At 59.4% G+C, this 17,061-nt stretch overlaps 2 protein-coding genes and 1 long non-coding RNA gene across 5 annotated transcripts; 2 read left to right on the forward strand and 1 right to left on the reverse strand.

Moving 5' to 3' along the window:
- Positions 1-1,451: 1,451 nt before the first annotated feature.
- Positions 1,452-3,374, reverse strand: LOC120511291. The gene is made up of 2 exons (XR_005629693.1): positions 3,236-3,374; positions 1,452-2,626 (listed from the first exon to the last, which is right to left on the reverse strand). It is a non-coding gene; the product is annotated as an uncharacterized LOC120511291 (long non-coding RNA).
- On the forward strand, positions 2,528-9,735 carry DBNDD2 (dysbindin domain containing 2). 3 transcript variants are annotated; one of them, XM_039728112.1, is made up of 4 exons: positions 2,528-2,666; positions 7,639-7,794; positions 8,236-8,379; positions 9,146-9,735. In XM_039728112.1, the coding sequence occupies exons 1-4, from the start codon at positions 2,618-2,620 to the stop codon at positions 9,352-9,354; spliced, it is 558 nt and encodes a 185-aa protein (XP_039584046.1). In that variant the 5' UTR covers positions 2,528-2,617; the 3' UTR covers positions 9,355-9,735. The 3 variants fall into 3 exon arrangements, with proteins under 3 accessions (XP_039584046.1, XP_039584047.1, XP_039584045.1); XM_039728113.1 differs by lacking the exon at positions 2,528-2,666 and adding an exon at positions 3,020-3,061; XM_039728111.1 differs by lacking the exon at positions 2,528-2,666 and adding an exon at positions 3,239-3,882.
- A 626-nt stretch (positions 9,736-10,361) lies between these two features.
- On the forward strand, positions 10,362-16,920 carry PIGT (phosphatidylinositol glycan anchor biosynthesis class T). The gene is made up of 13 exons (XM_039728128.1): positions 10,362-10,400; positions 10,611-11,064; positions 12,047-12,224; positions 13,149-13,276; positions 13,759-13,859; positions 14,012-14,098; positions 14,349-14,436; positions 14,510-14,607; positions 14,902-15,067; positions 15,157-15,357; positions 15,883-16,048; positions 16,166-16,249; positions 16,376-16,920. Exons 1-13 carry the CDS (start codon positions 10,362-10,364, stop codon positions 16,626-16,628), a joined length of 2,043 nt encoding a protein of 680 aa, XP_039584062.1. The 3' UTR covers positions 16,629-16,920.
- The last annotated feature ends 141 nt before the right edge of the window (positions 16,921-17,061 follow it).

Raw genomic sequence — 17,061 nt, forward strand, 5'->3', positions numbered from 1 at the left:
GATGAGTGCCATGTGCTTCATCAGCCTTGGAAGAAAATCAAGCAGAATGTTCATTTCAGCCAGGCACATTCCATTTGCTGCCAGCCTGGGACACGCAGGGGAGAGCCTGGCCCAGAGATGTCACCACATGCCCACAGCTACCTGCAGGGACAAGCCAGCCCCAAGGGCTGTTCCCAAGAACCTGCACAATGCTTCAGGACACACAGGGCTGCTCCATGGCACCGAGAGCAAAGTCTGTGCAGAATAGCTCAGCTGCCTGAAAGAAGTGGGATGTGATGAAGAGGAAATTCCTCTGGGACAGGCACCCTCTTCCAGCCCTGCCTGCTCCTCCTTTGGCCGAGGCTGTGTCCTGCTGCCTGCACAGCACCTCCCAGCCCTACCTGCTCCCGTGCCAGCAGCTGGCAGGCAGGAATGTCTGCATGGCATGGGGCCCGAGGATTGGGGACATCACACCCCGGGGCTTGGCAGGAGCCTCTCCCAGCACCACACAGGGACTGTTAGCGCTGCGACAGGGGGTCTTCCCCCGGGACAGGGCATGGCCAAGGAACTGGCTGCCTCCAGGCACGGAGTGCTGGTGCAAACCCCATCCAGGCTCCCCCCGCCTCGCCTCGCCTGCGGAGATTCTCGTTTCTCGGCAGCCACATTCCTTTGAGGGTGTTTATGGCTTTTCTGTCTCCCCGCTGTCCCGGGCTAAAATCGCCCCTTTTAAGGGAGCCACAGGACCACGGGTTGCTGGAGCTCTGCCGGCTGCAGGCTGCTCCCTTGCAATGTATCTCCTCATTTACTGGAAAAGCAGCCTTGCCTTGCCTTGTTTTTTTCTTGACTCCACAATTTTCTGATGGAGTTAAGCTGCAGCTCACTCCCAGCCCCATCCACGCATGCCTCCCAGAGAATAAGATGTATTTTCACCAGCAAGTGATTCACCTGTGCCTGGAACTGGTTTGCCTTTTCCTGAGCTGCCGATTCCTCCCCAGCTCCATCCTCAGCCCGCAGCTCCCTGACTCACCTCCCAAACCTCTAATAAACGGGAAAAACCTGAGCAGGAAGGGCAGGAGGAACAAGTCACCTTACATTTTCTCACCATGACAGGGGCACTTTGATGCTGCCCACCTTGGGGTCTTTTGGCAGGAGCTGGACTCCGTGTCGTGGGGAGAAGAGGTGACATTCCCACCCGGGCTCGTGACCGGGGTGTTTGCGGTAAGGGCGGGGGCTGCTGACACCAGACCGTGCCGAGAGCCTGCACGGGAGGCACAAGGGAGGCAGGGACGCTGCGGCAGCCGAGACAGACCCTGCAGGTTTCTGGCAAGACTTATTCTTAGGGCTCCGTACCAGAAGTGGAGACTCTCCACTGATTCCAGCGTCACTTCTGTCCCCTCTCACCTTTTGGCCCGGGGCAGGCACGCTTTGTTAGGAGTTAAAAAAAAAAAAAAAAATCATTATGTAGAGCTGGCTTGCCTGTAATGGTTTAATTGGAATAAAATGTGTGCCCCGCTGAGCGGCACGGCTTGTGCTGAAGAGCCAGGATGAGTCAGGCTCGGTGCCGATGATATCAGTGCTTTTCCAACGCCCTCCCGGCAAGGCAGGATGAAGGGGCCACGACAGCGAGGGATCTGGGAACGTGTCACTCTGCACGGGCAGCACCCACATGTGCTGTCCCCGCGGCGGGGTTCGGGATGCAGCGAGCTCTGGGGACCCCGGGGTGCTCCGGAAACTCGTGTGCGCACAAACAGACAAACAGCCCCCACGCCTCGCAGCAGCATCTGCTGCCAGAAGACACAGACGTGTCACATAGCAGAGACCTGAGCTAATTGCCGGCGCTGCCTCCTCGCCCCTCGCTGGCAGGGCCGGCCAGGGGGGCAGGAGGGACGGGGCCCCGGGGCTGGTGCTGCCCGGAGGCCACACGGGGCTGTCCGGCAGGTACCCGGCAGAGATTTGGTCACGCAGCTCCTCAGAGACCATAAACCCCCACCCGTGCTACACCAGCCCGGTCCCCCCAAACCGCAGTGGTGGCACCCCACACTCTGTGCAAACATTAGGCAGGAAGGACTGGGAGTGCTTATGGACAGGGATAAACATTTACGTGGACAAAATTCAAAACCACCCTGAAAGCTGAAGCCAGCCCGGGGTGCAGGCTCCGGGTGCCCAGCACAAAGCCGATTTTCGGCAGCAGGAGGTCCCAGGAGACAGGGGGGACAGCAAAGCAACAGTAGCCAAAATAGAGCTGGGACACAAACAATACTCAGTTATCTTTTGTTATGCAGACAGCGAGAGGAACACACTGAGAACGGGACAGGCGGGACACGCCACAGACACTGGAAACTCCCTTCCAGCCACAGCAAAGGGCACAGTGGATGTCCCCCACTCCGGCTTGGCACTGGCCAGGCTCCGGGCAGAGCTGGCGCTGGGCACGGCGAGGCACTGACTCACCCTGCTGAGACACAGGAAGGAGGCGGCGGCCAAGTCCTTGGCCCTGCCAAGGAGCAGCCCCGATGTGCAGGGCTGAACGTGGGAGAGAGCGCCCAGAGCGGGGTCTGCCGGGGATAAGGGTCCCACGAGGCCGGGAGTGAGATGGGGAGGGCACATCAATACATGATGCTGTCCTCTCTCTCCCGCGGGAATGCGTGAGCTGGGCATTTTGAGAAGGAAAGAAAAAGCAAGCATGAATGGTAACTGCTCTCCGTGCCCAGGCAGAGCCCCTGCCTCCCCCCGGCTCCCCCTGCCCGCCTCCTGCACAGCTCCTGCCGGAGCAGGGCACCTGCAGCCCACCACGGATCTCTGCCTGGGCGGCTGTGGGGGGAGGGACCCTCTGCAGGGACCCCTCGGGACCGGGGACCCTGCCCGGGGACACTCCGTGGGTCCCGGCAACGCGGAGAGCCGGGCACCGCGCACGGAGCCCCTGCTCTCCGTGGGGACCCTCCACGGGGACCTTCTGATTGTCCCAGCGCTCGGGAGACCCCATCCCCGCCGCAGGACCCCGGGCTGCGGGACCCCGGCGGGCGGTGCCGCGGTGATGGGCGCGCCGGTTGGCCCGGGGCGCAGAGCCGCAGCCGGCGGCTGCCCGGTAAGTGCCGGCCGCGGGGCGGGCTGGGCGGGATGGCAGCGGGGCACCGCACCGGGCGGGCGGGCAGGGTGCCACATGCCCTCCATCCTCCCCGCAGCGCCCACCTGATGCCCCGGGCAAAGCGGCTGTGCCCCACATGCCGCCGCCGGAGCCTCCAGCCCCTCCTGCACCAACCTGCTGCCGGCCCGGGGAGCTCCGCGCCCGGGACGGGGATGCTCGGGGAGCGGGGGGGTTTGAGGGACACCTGCTTGGCAAGCGGCAGAGCTCGGGAACCTGTTGGGTCGCGGGTCTGTTTCGGAGCGGCATGGGCAGCCCTCGGAGCGCCGCGGCTGCCGGAAGGAGCGGATCCCCCGTGCCCGCAGGGCTGAGGATGCCGGGCACAGCAAACTCAGTGGCGGGCGGCAGCCGGGGCAGCGGGGCTTGCAGAGGAGCAGCCTGCCAGGCAGCGTGCCCGGGCTGTGCCTGCCGTGCCTCGGGCACCGCGCTGCTCCGTTCTCATGCTTCTCCTCGCATGAAAGGAAGCAGGGCCCCGCAAATAGCAGGGTCTTATGACACAGCCTCTGCCGGGGAAGAGCTCCGGGCGGCAGGGAAGGATATTTTTAGTGCTGAGACGCAGGGGATTTGGAGATCGCTCGGAGGAGTGCAGGCGATGAAACCACGGCACACACAGGGGTTACGAGGTGCCGTGTCCTTTCTCTCCAGTCCCCCCTCCCGCTTTTCCCAGCAAGCAGCCCTGCCAAAACCACTGCCTCCCTCGCACTCGCCCGGTGCATTTCCTCTCATCGGGACTACGGCTATTTTTTGCTGTGCTGCAACACGAGGTCAGACGTGTGGAGAACTGTGCAGGGCATTAACACTCAGGCAGCCACTGTCTGAGCATCCCATCTCTGCGTGGCCTGACCCTGCGTGATTCTCTGGGCATTCCCAGCTCTCCTCGCCAGCCGCTTCTCCCAAGGCTGAAGGAGCTGAAAGCCCTTGGGAGTTATCCTTGTTCTGCAGGGGTAGTGCTGGGGCAGGGTGACAGGGAGAGGCTTGCCATCCCTGCACAGCCTCCCAGAAGATGCCGAGGCAGCTGAGGAGCTGCACTGCCCCCCACCACTCTCCTTGCAGACCTGTGGGGGGGGAAGGTGCATTCTGGCAAGTTGGGGGCAGTGGGGCATACTGGATTTCTCTGGAGGAGCAGAGCCAGGGGTTTGGGCTCCAGGAAGGCTCAGGGAGAAAGGCAAAAGCCAGCTTACTCCAGCCCTTTCATTCATCAGAGAACTGCCCCATGCTTGGAGCAACCTCCCACTTAAACTCTGCTCACCTTGCCAGCACCTGCTGCTCCCTTCCACAGACCATATTTTTTTAGGACCTTCTTTAAATCCCTCGAAATCTCTGCAAGATATTGCAGAGCTGTGGCCTCAAGAAAAGGCCATTCCTATCCTCTCTTGGCCTTGTGCCTTCACTAACAATCCTTCTCCCAACCCAAACACACCCCTCCTATTTACCGGCACAGAGGGGTGTGCCATGATCCCGATGGCTGTAAGGGATGAAAAGCACATTCCCTCCCAGCAGAAAGGCAGCTGGGTCCGAGCACACCCTGAGCTGCTACTCCCAGCCCTGTCTGACCCCTGCTCCATACAAACTGCATCCAGGGGTTGCTCCTCTCCCAAGCCTGCTTTGGCGAAGGTGTGGATGGGAGAGCTGACGGAGTTTTGCCTCCCAACCCTCCCACGCCTTTCCCCACCACAGCGTGGCCACGAGCCCACACAAGGCGAGGGCTGGTGGCTCTTTGCTGTTCCCTGGCAGGGCAGAGGGACCGCCGGGGCATCGTCCTCGCCCACAGCCCGCCCTGCGGCATCCGCCTGGCAGCAGGTGAGAGGAAATCCCTGCGGGGAATCCTGCCCTGTCCTGCAGCCCAGACTCTGCAGCAGCGTTTGGCCCCGGCTGGTGTCCGAGCAGCGCTGGGAACACGCCGTGAGAGCCGGAAGGATCTGAGGCAGCGGGGCGCTCGGAGCCGCCGCAGCCGCGCTGGGCGGCCCGGCCAGCGGGCAGAGCCTGGCTCTGAATGCTGATCAGCCTCCCGCCCGGCCGGCGGGCCGGAGCAATAACCATGACAATGGCAATGAAAGCCAGGCCACCAGCAGGTACCGACAGATCCCCCGCGGTGCACAGGGGCCGCATTGTGTGTGCTAACGTGTCCCGCGGTGGGGACATGCCAGCGGGATGAGACAATCCCCGCGCCTGGCAGCCGCGGAGTGTGACCGGCCGTCACATGCAAGGGCCGCGGCAGGGAGCGCCGAGCTCCTTTATTCCGCGGCAGGCTCGCCGAGGGCAGCCACACTGGCAGGGCTGTTCGCTCGCCCTGGGCCCGGAAGAGCCGTGCGAGGGGGGAAGGCTCCGTCCCCGACTCTCACCGCGGTCACGGGTCAGGCCGGGCCAAGCACAGCCCCAGCTGCTGTCTCCCGCTGCCGGCGTTCCTTGCATAATGGGATCTCAGTGCTCGTGCCCAACTCCCCGACCAGAGCTCGAAAACAAGTTCATAAACAGGTCCTGCTAATTTCTCCCTCAAGAGAAACCGTGGCGCCCACAGGAATGCTGCCACCAGCAGCCGTCATCACCCTCCCCAAGCACACTTAGTGGAGTATCGGTCACATGCCGGGAGAGCGCGAACAGCCCCGCTCAGCCGCATTCACGGCACTCGGGACAGCACCCAAGAGCACTCTGGTTTGTTTGTATTTGCACTGCAGAAGGATTTGGGCGCTGGTCCCTACCTCCACACTGAGGTCCCTTTGGCAGGACGTCCCGTGGAGAGCTGGTCTGTCACCCTGAATCCTGGAGGCAGCGCAGCCTCTGCCCTGAGCCCAGCCCCCGTACAGCTGCAGCCCGATGGGCTCTCCTCGGCGTGGTGAACCGCGGCACTTTGCCATGGATTCAGCACAGCTGGGCCGGGGAGCACAGCTGGGCCGGGGACAGCCAGCTGCTGAAGGGACACAGCTCCATAATCAGTGCCTTGCTCACCCCCTCCGTGTCCCTGGCCTCACTCTGCTCTGCAGAGAGCACAGGGAGCCTGGAGGGTTTTGCTGTACCCCAGCAGCACCAGGCTGCAGCCACTCGTGGGTCAGCTTTCCCAGGAGGAAAGGGGTCACTGGCACCACCATCCTGGGCCCTGCACTGAGCCTCGGCACAGAGCAGGCACCAGTGCTTTGGTCAGACATACCAAGGCAAAGAGCCCTTCAGGCAGCCTGGACTGCTGCCCCAGGCATTGCAGGAAGACGCTGAGCAGCCAGAAGAGGACCAGAGCCTCTTCCAAGAGCTCGCGGTGAGTCGCCCTGAGTCACGGTGCATCCCCACGTGGTGCTGCCAGCACAGCCCAGCCCTCGGGGCAGCACCTGCAGATGATGGGGTTTCACTGAAGGATGCCCAGAAACAGGATGCAGAGAAGCCCTGGAAAAGCTCTCAGGAAGATGTGACATTGTTCTCCATGACATCTCACCAGGCTCAGCACCTTTCTCCAGTGAGGTTCCTGTGCTGCTCCCTGCTGCTGGCAGCCAGCTCCCTGCTGTCCCTGCCCCTGTTCCTGCCAGACAGGGTGGGGATGCTGCTCCCTCCATTCCCTCCTCCCCAGCCTGGAGGAGCAGAGGCTTTGGGTTGTGCTCAGGCAGAGCACAGGATGTTTGTTTGGTTTCCTTGGTTATTACACTGCCTGCTCCAATAATCACATTTTCCTTGTGCCGGTTGGGCCAAGCGCAGCAGAAAGGAAATGTGGAATGGCTGAGGTCAAACACCAGCCTGGGAACAGCTGGGGCCACCAGCCACAGCCTCTCTGTGCCACTTGGGTCTTTGCTATTTTGGGTACTCAGCCCAAAAGGAAGTTACCAAGAGCGGGGATGCAGCAACAAGCTCCTCAACAACAGCCCAAGGGCTCCCATCACTCCCTCCCGTGAGCTGGGGACACAGGCACCGGCAGTGAACTGCTTGAGGAATTACAGGAATGACAATGTTTGTGCAGGCAGAAGCCAAGCTGGCTGTGAGCGGGGATGTGAGCAGGAGCCGGGAGCGTGGGTGCGGCTGCATTTATAGTGACGGTGGTGGCGGGGGCGTGACAGGCAGGGCTGTGCACGGGCAGGGGTGACAGGGCTGCCTGTTCCTTTCATTCCTTGTACATCCTTCGGCCCAGAAAGCCTGGAGCACTACGGCCAGCTCTTGACCCTGGGAGTTCCCCTGCTCGTTAGCATTCACAGACAGCCCTCTGTTTGGTAGCAGGGAAACCGAAACTTGAAAGTGTGCAAACCGCGGCTGATCTCACACCAGCTCCCCTTTCCCTTGAGAATTCCCTTCAGCAGCTGCAAGCACAGTGGATGAGCTGCCCTGCACCTCGGGGGAGGGATCTGAGGCTCCAGCACAGCAGGTGCTGGTGATGCTGCTGCTCTGGTGTGTCACATCTCTCCGCGGTGACTAAATCAATGTGTGCTGGTAAAGCAGAGCAGAAGGGAACCACCAACCGTGCAGCACAGCCGTGCAGGGTGAGCTGGGACAGGCAGAAGGGCTCAGCCTGCCCTGCCTGCTCCAACTCTCCTCACCTTTCTCCCCAGCTGAGATGGAGCAGGCCCAGCGGAACCTGGATGCCGAGCAGATGCAGCAGCAGCAGCTGAAACTGCGGGACAGGCAGAAGTTCTTTGAGGAGGTTTTCCAGCATGATGTGGATTTCTTCTTCCCCATGTCTCACCTGCAGATTGAGCACCGGAGACGTACGTGCTGTGGGCACCAGCACGGGGCTGGGGGGCTTCAGGGACAGTGACACAGGGGTTGGAGATTGGTGGCACATCCCCAGTCCAAACAGGCCATGCATGTCCTGAACCAAGATGGGACCACAGTGGCTGTGTGGGTGTGCTGTGGGTTACTCACACCCTTTAATGAAGTCACATGGGTATCCAGGCTGGTGCCCTGTAGAGTCTGGCTTTGGGCAGGCTGCATTTTGGAGCAGGGACAAGGACTGCAGTGACACAGCAGGGGCTTCCAGAGGGATGTTTTAAGGAAACATGATTTTCCTGGGACCTCTTACCAGCAAGTAGAATTCAGTTCTTTGTGGCAAGGCTGGTCTCCCACCTCAGGGTCCTGCCTGCACAGAGCTCATGGTGCCCTTTGCCTGGCACTATCACTCACCTTTTCACTGGCCTCTGTCTCTGCAGCCCCCTTAGGCAGCATTTCCTCCATGGAGGTGAACGTGGACATGCTGGAGCAGATGGATGTGCTGGACCTGTCAGACCAGGACACTGTGGATGTGTTTCTGGGCTGTGGGACAGAGGAGAGCAGCATTGCTGGGTCTCTGCCAGGTATGTGCGGTCCTAAGCCCTTTGTGGGCCAGGCTGGAAGCCCTTCCTGCCCCCAGTGCCCACACTGACTCATTCCTCAGCCCCAGCCACCCTGTGGGCAGATCCACACCCACCCAGAGGCAGGTATTGGTGCTGGGTCTGTGAAGTTGGAGGGACCTCATACTGGGCTGTTCCACATCAGTATCCACCTCCTCAGCCCAGACATACAGACCCCTGTAAATTCCTTGTTCTGCAGAAGACAGAAGAGCCCAGGCACCTTCCAGAGTCTGAGTCAAAGAAGGTTTTGTCCCAAAACCTCTCTGGAGCAGCCAGTGCCTTGTCACAGCTCCCAAGGTCCCCTCCATGCTGCAGAGCTCATGGTGCTGATCAGGAAGGCTGCAGAACCTCTCCACTTCCAGCCTCACCCAGGGAGCTGGGCTGGGGTCTGCAGGGAAAGCAAGGGGTGCCAGCACATTCCTCCCCTCTCACACACTGTACTGAGGTCAAAGCAACAGTCTCCTTGCCTGCTGCAGCCAACAGCCTCACACAGCATGGCTCTGGGCCGTGTTTCAGGCAAGATGGAAGAGGCTCCACTGCCAAAAACGGGGAAGGAATGTGCAGCAAGTGCCCTGAGCCAAGCCGGGGGTGTGAGGAGGGGAATGGCTGCAGCAGCCACACGGGGAGCGGTCAGGGATGCACAGCCCACTGAGGAGGGGCCATCCATGAAGCTCAGGCACCAAGAAACCTCCAAGAGCCTTTTTCATTCTCACACTGCCCTCTTCTCCAGGGGCAGATGCCAGGCAGTGCCCAGAGGAGATCACCCTGCCAGTGCCCAACGCAGCTGAGAGCAAGTCTCGCATTTCCTCCACGTCCTCTGCCTCCACGGATCTGAACAGCCTGGACACCAGCGAGGAGGGGGCCGAGACCCCCGTGGTGCAGTCGGATGAGGAGGACCTGCAGGAGGACAGTCCCAAAGAGCAGGTGGTGAGAAGCTAGCAGGCAGCTCTGCCCTGCTCCCAGCCTCCTCCCTACGGACTCACCAGCCCGGGAAAGCTGCTGGTGCTCAGTTAACCCCACCCTGGACTGCTGCCCTGCCACAGGGGAGAGATGGTTTTCCCCTCCTCTCCCTCCATGTGTTCTCCTGGCAGCTAAAGGAGAAGGAAAGGGGTACTGTAAGCTCCCAAAATTAACTCTTCAGGCTTTGCTGCTAACACTCCCTGCTTCACTCCCCCACCCCCCAACATGCCCGGCATCCCACAGCCCCACACCTCCAGAAAGCCATCCCTTGGGATCCCAGTTCCCCGCCCTACTGACAAAGGTTCTGTCCAGACAAGCACTTAACGACGGCACAGAGAGAAATAACACTGATCTAACCAAGCAGTGGGTGTGTGTGTCATTGGGGAAAGCAGCGCGGGGGGTGAGGGCTCAGGGGGGATTGCAGCAGGGAGAGCAGTGCACAGCCAGGTGCTCACTGTGCCCCGCAGGAGCAGGTGAAGCCTCCTGCTGCACAGCCCAGGGCTGGCTCCTGTGCCCAGGCAGGAACACCCAGCACAGGGCAGGGAGCGCTGCAGGGCACCATGGGGAGCAACTCAGGCTCTGCAGGGAGAGGCAGCACAGACACAATCACAGAATCACAGAATAATGAGGTCAGAAGAGACCTCTAAGATCATGGAGCCCAACCTCTGCCCTAACACCTCAACTAGACCATAGCACCAAGTGCCATGTCCAGCCTTTTGTTACACACATCCAGAGATGGTGATTCCACCACCTCCCTGGGAAGAGCATCCCAGTGCTTTATTATTCTTTCGGTGAAAACTTTTTCCTAACATCCAACCTATCCCCTCCCAGACGTAGCTTGAGCCACAGCTGGCTGGGCAGGGCTGGGCTGCTCGTGACCTGGAGCCACCAGCCAGGGGCACAGTTTGGCAAGAGGGGGAAAAGAGATAGAAAGTAACTCCTTATTCTTCACAAATACTGAATCACATTGTCAGTTCCAACTTTGCATGAGGACCTTAGATGTTACCAAGTGGGTAATCGACAAGGTATAGCAGCTGGCAAGTGGCAATCACACGTTGCTGTAATTTTTATGCTTCTTTCCTACTGGAACAAATCATCACCACGGGGAGAACAGGAGATGCTGTGAGCCCCACCGGCCCGTCACTGCCTTGCCGCGGCCGCGTTCCCTGCCCCGGCTGTGGGAGCGGGGCTCCCGGAGGGCTCCACACCCGGGGACAGGCGCTGCCCCCCGGCAGGGACACGGGAGCCACCGGGGACAGGCAGGGCCCTGGCAGCGCCCGGGCACGGCCAGCCCCGCGGGGAACAGCCGGGAACCAGGCGGCCCTGCGGCCCGGTGTCAGAGCGGCGGGAGGGAGCTCCCGCAGAGCGCTCAGGCCCTCCCGGAGCCCCGGAGCCGGCCGCGGACAGCCCCGCGGGTCCGTTCCGCGGAGTATTTGCGGCTGTGCCGAGCGCCGGCGCTCGCTGCCGGGCCGGGACAGCCCGGGCGCGCACGGCGTCCCCGCCGCAGCCCCGGAAGCGGCNTGCTGCTGCTGGCGGCGGCAGGGCCCGGGCCCGGGCGGGCGGACGCGGGGCGGGAGCGGCGGGACGCGCTGCGGGAGGAGCTGCTGCTGAGCCCGCTGCCCACCGGCGATGTGGCCGCCACCTTCCAGTTCCGCACGCGCTGGGACGCGGACCTGCAGCGGGGCGCAGGTAGGGCGGGCCCGGCCGGGGCGGACCGCGCCGCTATTGGCTGGCGCGGGGGCGGACCGCGCTGCTATTGGTTGAGGCGGTGCGCAGGGGCGGGGCTATCGCGGAGGACCGCGCGTTGTGATGGTTTGCCTCGAGCAATGACGTCACGGTGGCGAGTGACGTCAGAGGGGGTGAGGTGAGCAGGGACGGGGCTGCCGGGGTCGGCTGTCAGTGGTCTCTGCCCCAGCACGGGAAAAGGTGGTTCTGGGCAGGCCGTGCTTTGAAGAAGGAGTCTGGACTCTTGCTTTTGGTCTTCAGTTGCGTTTATTGTTCCTTATCTACAAAGTTTTTCTGTCTGTCCAGCCCAGGTCTGATCAGCAAGACAGCCAAGGGCACTCTCTCCCGCCCACGGGGCGGTTGTCTCTTTTATAGTAAAAACTACGTATTAGATATTTACCTTTAATTTCCAATACTTTTCGCCCTTGTTGGCAAGTGCACTTTCTCTATGAACCAATCCACACGTGCCAACATCATCCTGAACATGGATGCCAAGGAGAAGAAAGAAGAAGGACAGGGCACGACCAAAGCCCTCCATCTTGGGACTCCTGACCCATGCACAGAATTCTAGACCCCCCTGTACAACATATAAAACCCCCCTGTGCAGTGCTCTAAAATTTTTCCCTTCACCCTGTGATTGCTACTACTGTGCTACTTAAACTTTTGTGGCCTGTAGTTCTTCATATAAGGCTGGCAATTTGCTCCACGAATTAAGGCCCAATTTCCAGGTGTCTTTGGCTTCCTGCCAGGGTCTCCGAGCCCCTGCCAGGGCTTTGAGACATCCAGGGCATCCAGAGAGGTGCTCTGGGTTCTGACGCGGGGCAGGGCGCGGGTGCGGGCGTGGAGCCGCGTGTGACGGCGCGCAGAGGCAGGGTGGGGTGGTGCCGCGCCGGGCAGGCCCTGGTGCGATGGCGGGCACGGCGGGCAGGACTAACGCTGCCCACAGTGTCTCACTACAGGCTCTTCCCGAAGGCGCTGGGGCGGCTGGTGGCGGCGCTGGGCGTGCGGGAGCTGCACCTGGCGCTCACCCAGGGCTTCTGGCGCACCCGCTACTGGGGGCAGCCGCCCCTGCAGGCACCCGCTGGCGCTGAGCTCTGGGTCTGGTTCCAGCCCACGGTCACCGAGTAGGTACCCCAGCCATGCATCCGTCCCTCCGGGTCCCCTCTGTGCCCTCTGCTCCCGGGAGCTGTTGTGTGTCTGTCCTGGGGCAGCCACGGTGTGTGAGCCGGCCTCCTGGGCTGGAGAATGTCTGCTGGGAAGAAGAGCCCAGGAGTAGCTCTAAAAATCCCACAGAACATGTCTGTCTGTTCACAGGACAGGATGTGGTGCTGAGGGCAAATCCTTGTTCACTAGAGGCCCAAGTAATTCCCCTGTGGGCTCTGTGATGACAAGCACTTAATGATGCACAGAGAGAGAAATAACACTGATCTAACCAAGCAGTGGGTGTGTGTGTCATTGGGGTAAACAGCACGGGGATGAGGGTTCAGGGGGGATTGCAGGGCCCCTTGCTGTGCTTATACAGTGGGGCTGTATTACCTGTCATCCATGACTCACTTCCTTTGACTCCCATCCAATACCTGCCACCGTGTCCCTTGCACACCAGCCCTGTTCAAGCTGCAGCAGCCCTGTGGGGACTCACAGAGCTCTCTCCTCCCTGCAAGTGTCCCATCTCTTGTCTGCTGCACCAAGGCATTGCTCTGGGTGTCACAGCCCCTTCCCCATTCACACACATCACCTGCTGTGTGCTCCCTGCTGCCCTGGCCTCTCTCCTCACATACCAGCTGTGCCCACTGCCATGTCCCTTGGCTGTGTGATGCCTGTGAGTCCCTGCTGTGTGTCCCTGCCGCGTGTCCCTCAAATCTGATGTGTCAGAATAAAATACCAAGAGAGCTGGGGAGTGCCAGCCCAGCAGTCTCTCTGCACACTCCATGCAGCTTTGGTAGTCCAGTGTGGTCACCCTGCTGTATTTTCTGAATGTTACTGACTTAACAGTTGTTGTTTCAAGGATTTGAGCTGCTGAGTAATCTCTGGTGTCTGTTCTCACACAGTGTTGACAAAGCCTGGAAAGAACTGAGCAACATCCTTTCAGGAATATTCTGTGCTTCTCTCAACTTCATTGACTCGACCAACACAGTGATTCCAACAGCATCCTTCAAACCCCTGGGTTTAGCCAATGGTGAGCCTGGCTCTGCTCTCTCACTCTTGCTTTTCACTTTAGTTCTGCCCCGTGCCACTGCCAGCATTCCAGGTGCAGGTCCTGCAACGACTCTGGGTCTGGGTGTGTACAACAGCATCTGTTAACCTCTTCCTGGAAGGATTTTCTCTCCCTACAAACAAGGCTTGGAATTAAACAGGGGAGACTCAAAAATAATACATGGCCAATGCTCCCAGGCCCTTATATATCTCTATGAAAAGTGTTTTACAAAACAGTGAGGACTACAGGTTTAAGGCACTCACAAAAAAGATCTGCTAGGATGTGTCCTTACCCATTCTTTCCAATCACTCTGAACAGAGTGGGATTTACTTCTGGTGGAGCTCACGGCATTTCAGGCATCCTGAGAGGGTGGTGGGATGTGGGGTACACTGGGGTGGAGCAGCTCTGCTGCTGTGCTCATGCCTGCAGCTGTCCCAGCCTGCTCTCCTCCCTCTCCCTGCCAGGGACAGATCACCATCTCCTGCGTTACGCTGTCCTGCCCCGGGAAGTCGTCTGCACAGAGAACCTCACCCCTTGGAAGAAGCTGCTGCCATGTGGCTCAAAGGTAAAGACAGGTCCTGCTGCCCAGTTGGCTCCTGATGGAGCTGGGCTCCCAGCAGCAGTCTGGGAGCATGCACTGGGAGGTTTCCTCAGGGCCTGCCTCTCGGTGGGAGCAGAGGAAGGGCAGGGGCTGAGTTTCTCCTTTGTTCCCTGCAGGCCGGGCTGGCTGTGCTGCTGAAGGCTGAGCGCTTGTTCCACAGCAGCTACCACTCCCAGGCCGTGCACATCCGCCCCATCTGCAGGGTAAGTGCTGGGCTCAGCTCCCTCCCTGACACCCCAAGAGAAAATCCAGATCCCCTGTGTCACACTGCAAGGTATCACACTGGTTTGCCCAGCCACCCTGTGACAGGTTCACTGTGTCTAACACAGCTGTCATCTGCTTCTCTGGTAACTCCAGTGGAAATCTTGCAGTCCTGCTGGAGTTCCAGCTCCATCCTCATGTTCTCCCCCTGCAGAAGGTGTGATCAGAGCTGCTTGTCTCTTTCTTGTCCAGGATGCCTCCTGCCTGGCTGTGTCCTGGGAGCTCAGACAGACCCTCACTGTGGTCTTTGACTTCTTTTCCAGTGGCCAAGGAAAGAAAGGTAAGCATGGTGGCTGTTCTCGAGTGCTGCCAGCCTGCAGCGCCTGACTGCCACCTGACCTTGCTTCCCACAGACTGGTCCCTCTTCAAGATGTTCTCTCGCACGCTGACTGACGCGTGTCCTCTGGCCTCGCAGAGCAAAGTCTATGTTGACATCTCCCCTAAGAACAAGGTAAGCTCATGGGCCTGAAAGCATCCCCTGCTCCCTCAGTTCAGCCACTTCATGTGGCTCTGAAACGTCCTCACCTCCACCCTCTGCATGGCCTGGCCTCTCAGGGGCTAACAGAGGGAGGTGATTTCCTTGCTCTGAGCAGGGCTGAGGGATTGAGCCTGGTGGTGTTAGCAGGAGCACAGAGCTGGCTGTTGGGTGGCAAAGCTCAGGGCTGCCTGGAGGGACTTTGCCCAGTGCTGCCAGTTTCTTCAAAAGGGGCACTTTTTCCTTCCATGGTCCATTTGCTTTCCTCAGGAAAAGGAGCTACTGGAAGTGTCCCCCCCTCCAACATCAGTACATGAAGCTATTGTCCAGGGAGACAAGAAAACCTACGCTGTGTATGACCTGCTGAGCCCCTCACTCTTCAACACATCTCGCAGCCTCAATGTGCAGCTGAAGTGGAAACGGCCCCAAGACAGCTGTGAGTGAGCAGAGCTTCACTTCATCTGCACCACTGGCCAGGGCTCCAGGGCTGAAAATCACCCCACTGCTGTCCTTCCTCTTCCACAGCGGAAATGCCCATTCCCACCCTCCACGCTCAGCGTTACGTGGGGGGGTACGGGCTGCAGACCGGGCAGATCTGCACCCTCATCTACAACACCCACCCCTACCGCGCCTTCCCCGTGATCCTGCTGGAGACTGTGCCCTGGTACCTGCGGCTCTACGTGCACACCCTGACCATCATCACCAAAGGGAAGGAAAACAAGCCCAGTGAGTGAACCCCCGAGCAGCACGTGCCACCCGATTCCCTCGGCATGAGCGGCTCATTCCAAAGATGGTTTAGTCCCTCCCTCAGGCCCCAGTGAAACTGGATTGTGAAACAAAACATTTTAGGATGTTTTCCTGACCCTAAGTTCAGTGCCCACAGCAGATGAGACCATTAAGTCTGCTTTTTTCATAAGAGGCACATGGATAGTATTTCATAATCCAATAAGGGTTTAAACCAACATGAATTAATTTTTGTAGCATAGGAAGCTCAATTTAAAACTGATGATTGGGTTTTATTTTGCATTTATACCTTTCCTTATGAATACCTGACTGTCATGGGTCAGTAGCTTTAAAGACCAGCTGAACTTAGCCTTAACACATGCTTTTTGCTATGGATACATCTTCACTTGCCAGAAAACCTCTCTCAGGACAGTGGAAGCAGGAGCACCCACCTCATGGGAGCTGTCCAGGCAATGTGACATTGGACAAGCTTCCCTGGTGCCATTGTGGAAATCTCTTTGGGGTTAGGTTACATCCACTACCAGCCAGCCCAGGACCGGAGACGGCCTCACCTCTTGGAAATGCTGATCCAGCTGCCAGCCAACTCTGTCACCAAGATCACAATCCAGTTTGAGAGGGCCTTGCTGAAGTGGACAGAGTACCCACCTGACCCCAATCACGGCTTTTATGTTGGGTAATGACATTCCCCAGCTCCTCATCCCTTTCTGGGCTTTGCGTAGGGCTTACTGCCCAGGTCTCTGGAGATGTCTTTGCTGCCAGGACTGACACTGGCATGTTCTTTGTCCCTTAGTTCATCTGTGCTCAGTGCCCTGGTGCCCAGTGTCACTGCAATGAAGGACATGGATGTGGAGCAGAGCCCTCTCTTCACCTCGCTGTGAGTGTGCTGGGGAGCAGGGCTGTGCCACAACCTGTGGGCTGTGGCTGCTCTCATCCTCTCTGGTGAGCACAAAGCACTGGTTCTGTGCAGGCTGACCTTGCCTTTTCTTCTTCCACTCTCCAGGTTTCCTTCCTCCGATGGCTCCAGCTATTTTGTGCGCCTGTACACAGAGCCACTGCTGGTGAACCTGCCAACACCAGACTTCAGCATGCCCTACAACGTCATCTGCCTCACCTGCACCGTGGTGGCCGTGTGCTACGGCTCCTTCTACAACCTGCTGACCAGAACGTTCCACGTGGAGGAGCCCAGCCGGGGCGGGCTGGCCAAGCGGCTGGCCAACGTCATCCGGAAATTCAGGGGGGTGCCCCCAATCTGAGAGAGCCAGGGCAGCCAGCACTGCCTGCAGGGCTCTGTGGGGAGACAGACAGCAGGGCACTGCTGCCTCTTGGCTTGCTGGAAGCAGCTTGTTCTGTTTTGCTGCTGGAAAATCTCTTTGGGATCCAGTAAGCCGAGAGATCACTTCCATTGCTAAGATGGGAAATGGCTCTAAGCCCATTGACTACTGAACTGCACTGCTGTGGGACTGGGAAAAGTAAAAGACTTCTGTTTGGGAGAGGTGTAACTTACATGCTGTGAATGGTGCTGGAAGTAAACTGGAGTGTTTTGTATATCTGTGCTGCTCCTGGTTGGTTTTGCTTTCCCAGCTCATGGGCAGAGTTGACCCTCTAAGACTGAGCTGCCAACTCTAGCACACTGCCTGGGTCAGCTGGGATTTGATGCAGGCAGGACCAGGCAAGGGGGTTTGATCT

Source organism: Passer montanus, unplaced genomic scaffold (genome assembly GCF_014805655.1).
Source record: "Passer montanus isolate IOZ18808 unplaced genomic scaffold, ASM1480565v1 scaffold64, whole genome shotgun sequence".
Classification (NCBI taxonomy): domain Eukaryota; kingdom Metazoa; phylum Chordata; class Aves; order Passeriformes; family Passeridae; genus Passer; species Passer montanus.

What these genes read in the sequence shown, in the direction of transcription:
- DBNDD2 (XM_039728111.1), top strand. Translation starts at nt 3,366, where the DNA reads ATGGGCAGCCCTCGGAGCGCCGCGGCTGCCGGAAGGAGCGGATCCCCC. An exon ending in TTGCTGTGCTGCAACACGAG is followed by an intron (nt 3,883 to 7,638) that starts GTCAGACGTGTG and finishes CTTTCTCCCCAG; the next exon opens with CTGAGATGGAGCAGGCCCAG. An exon ending in CATTGCTGGGTCTCTGCCAG is followed by an intron (nt 8,380 to 9,145) that starts GTATGTGCGGTC and finishes CCTCTTCTCCAG; the next exon opens with GGGCAGATGCCAGGCAGTGC.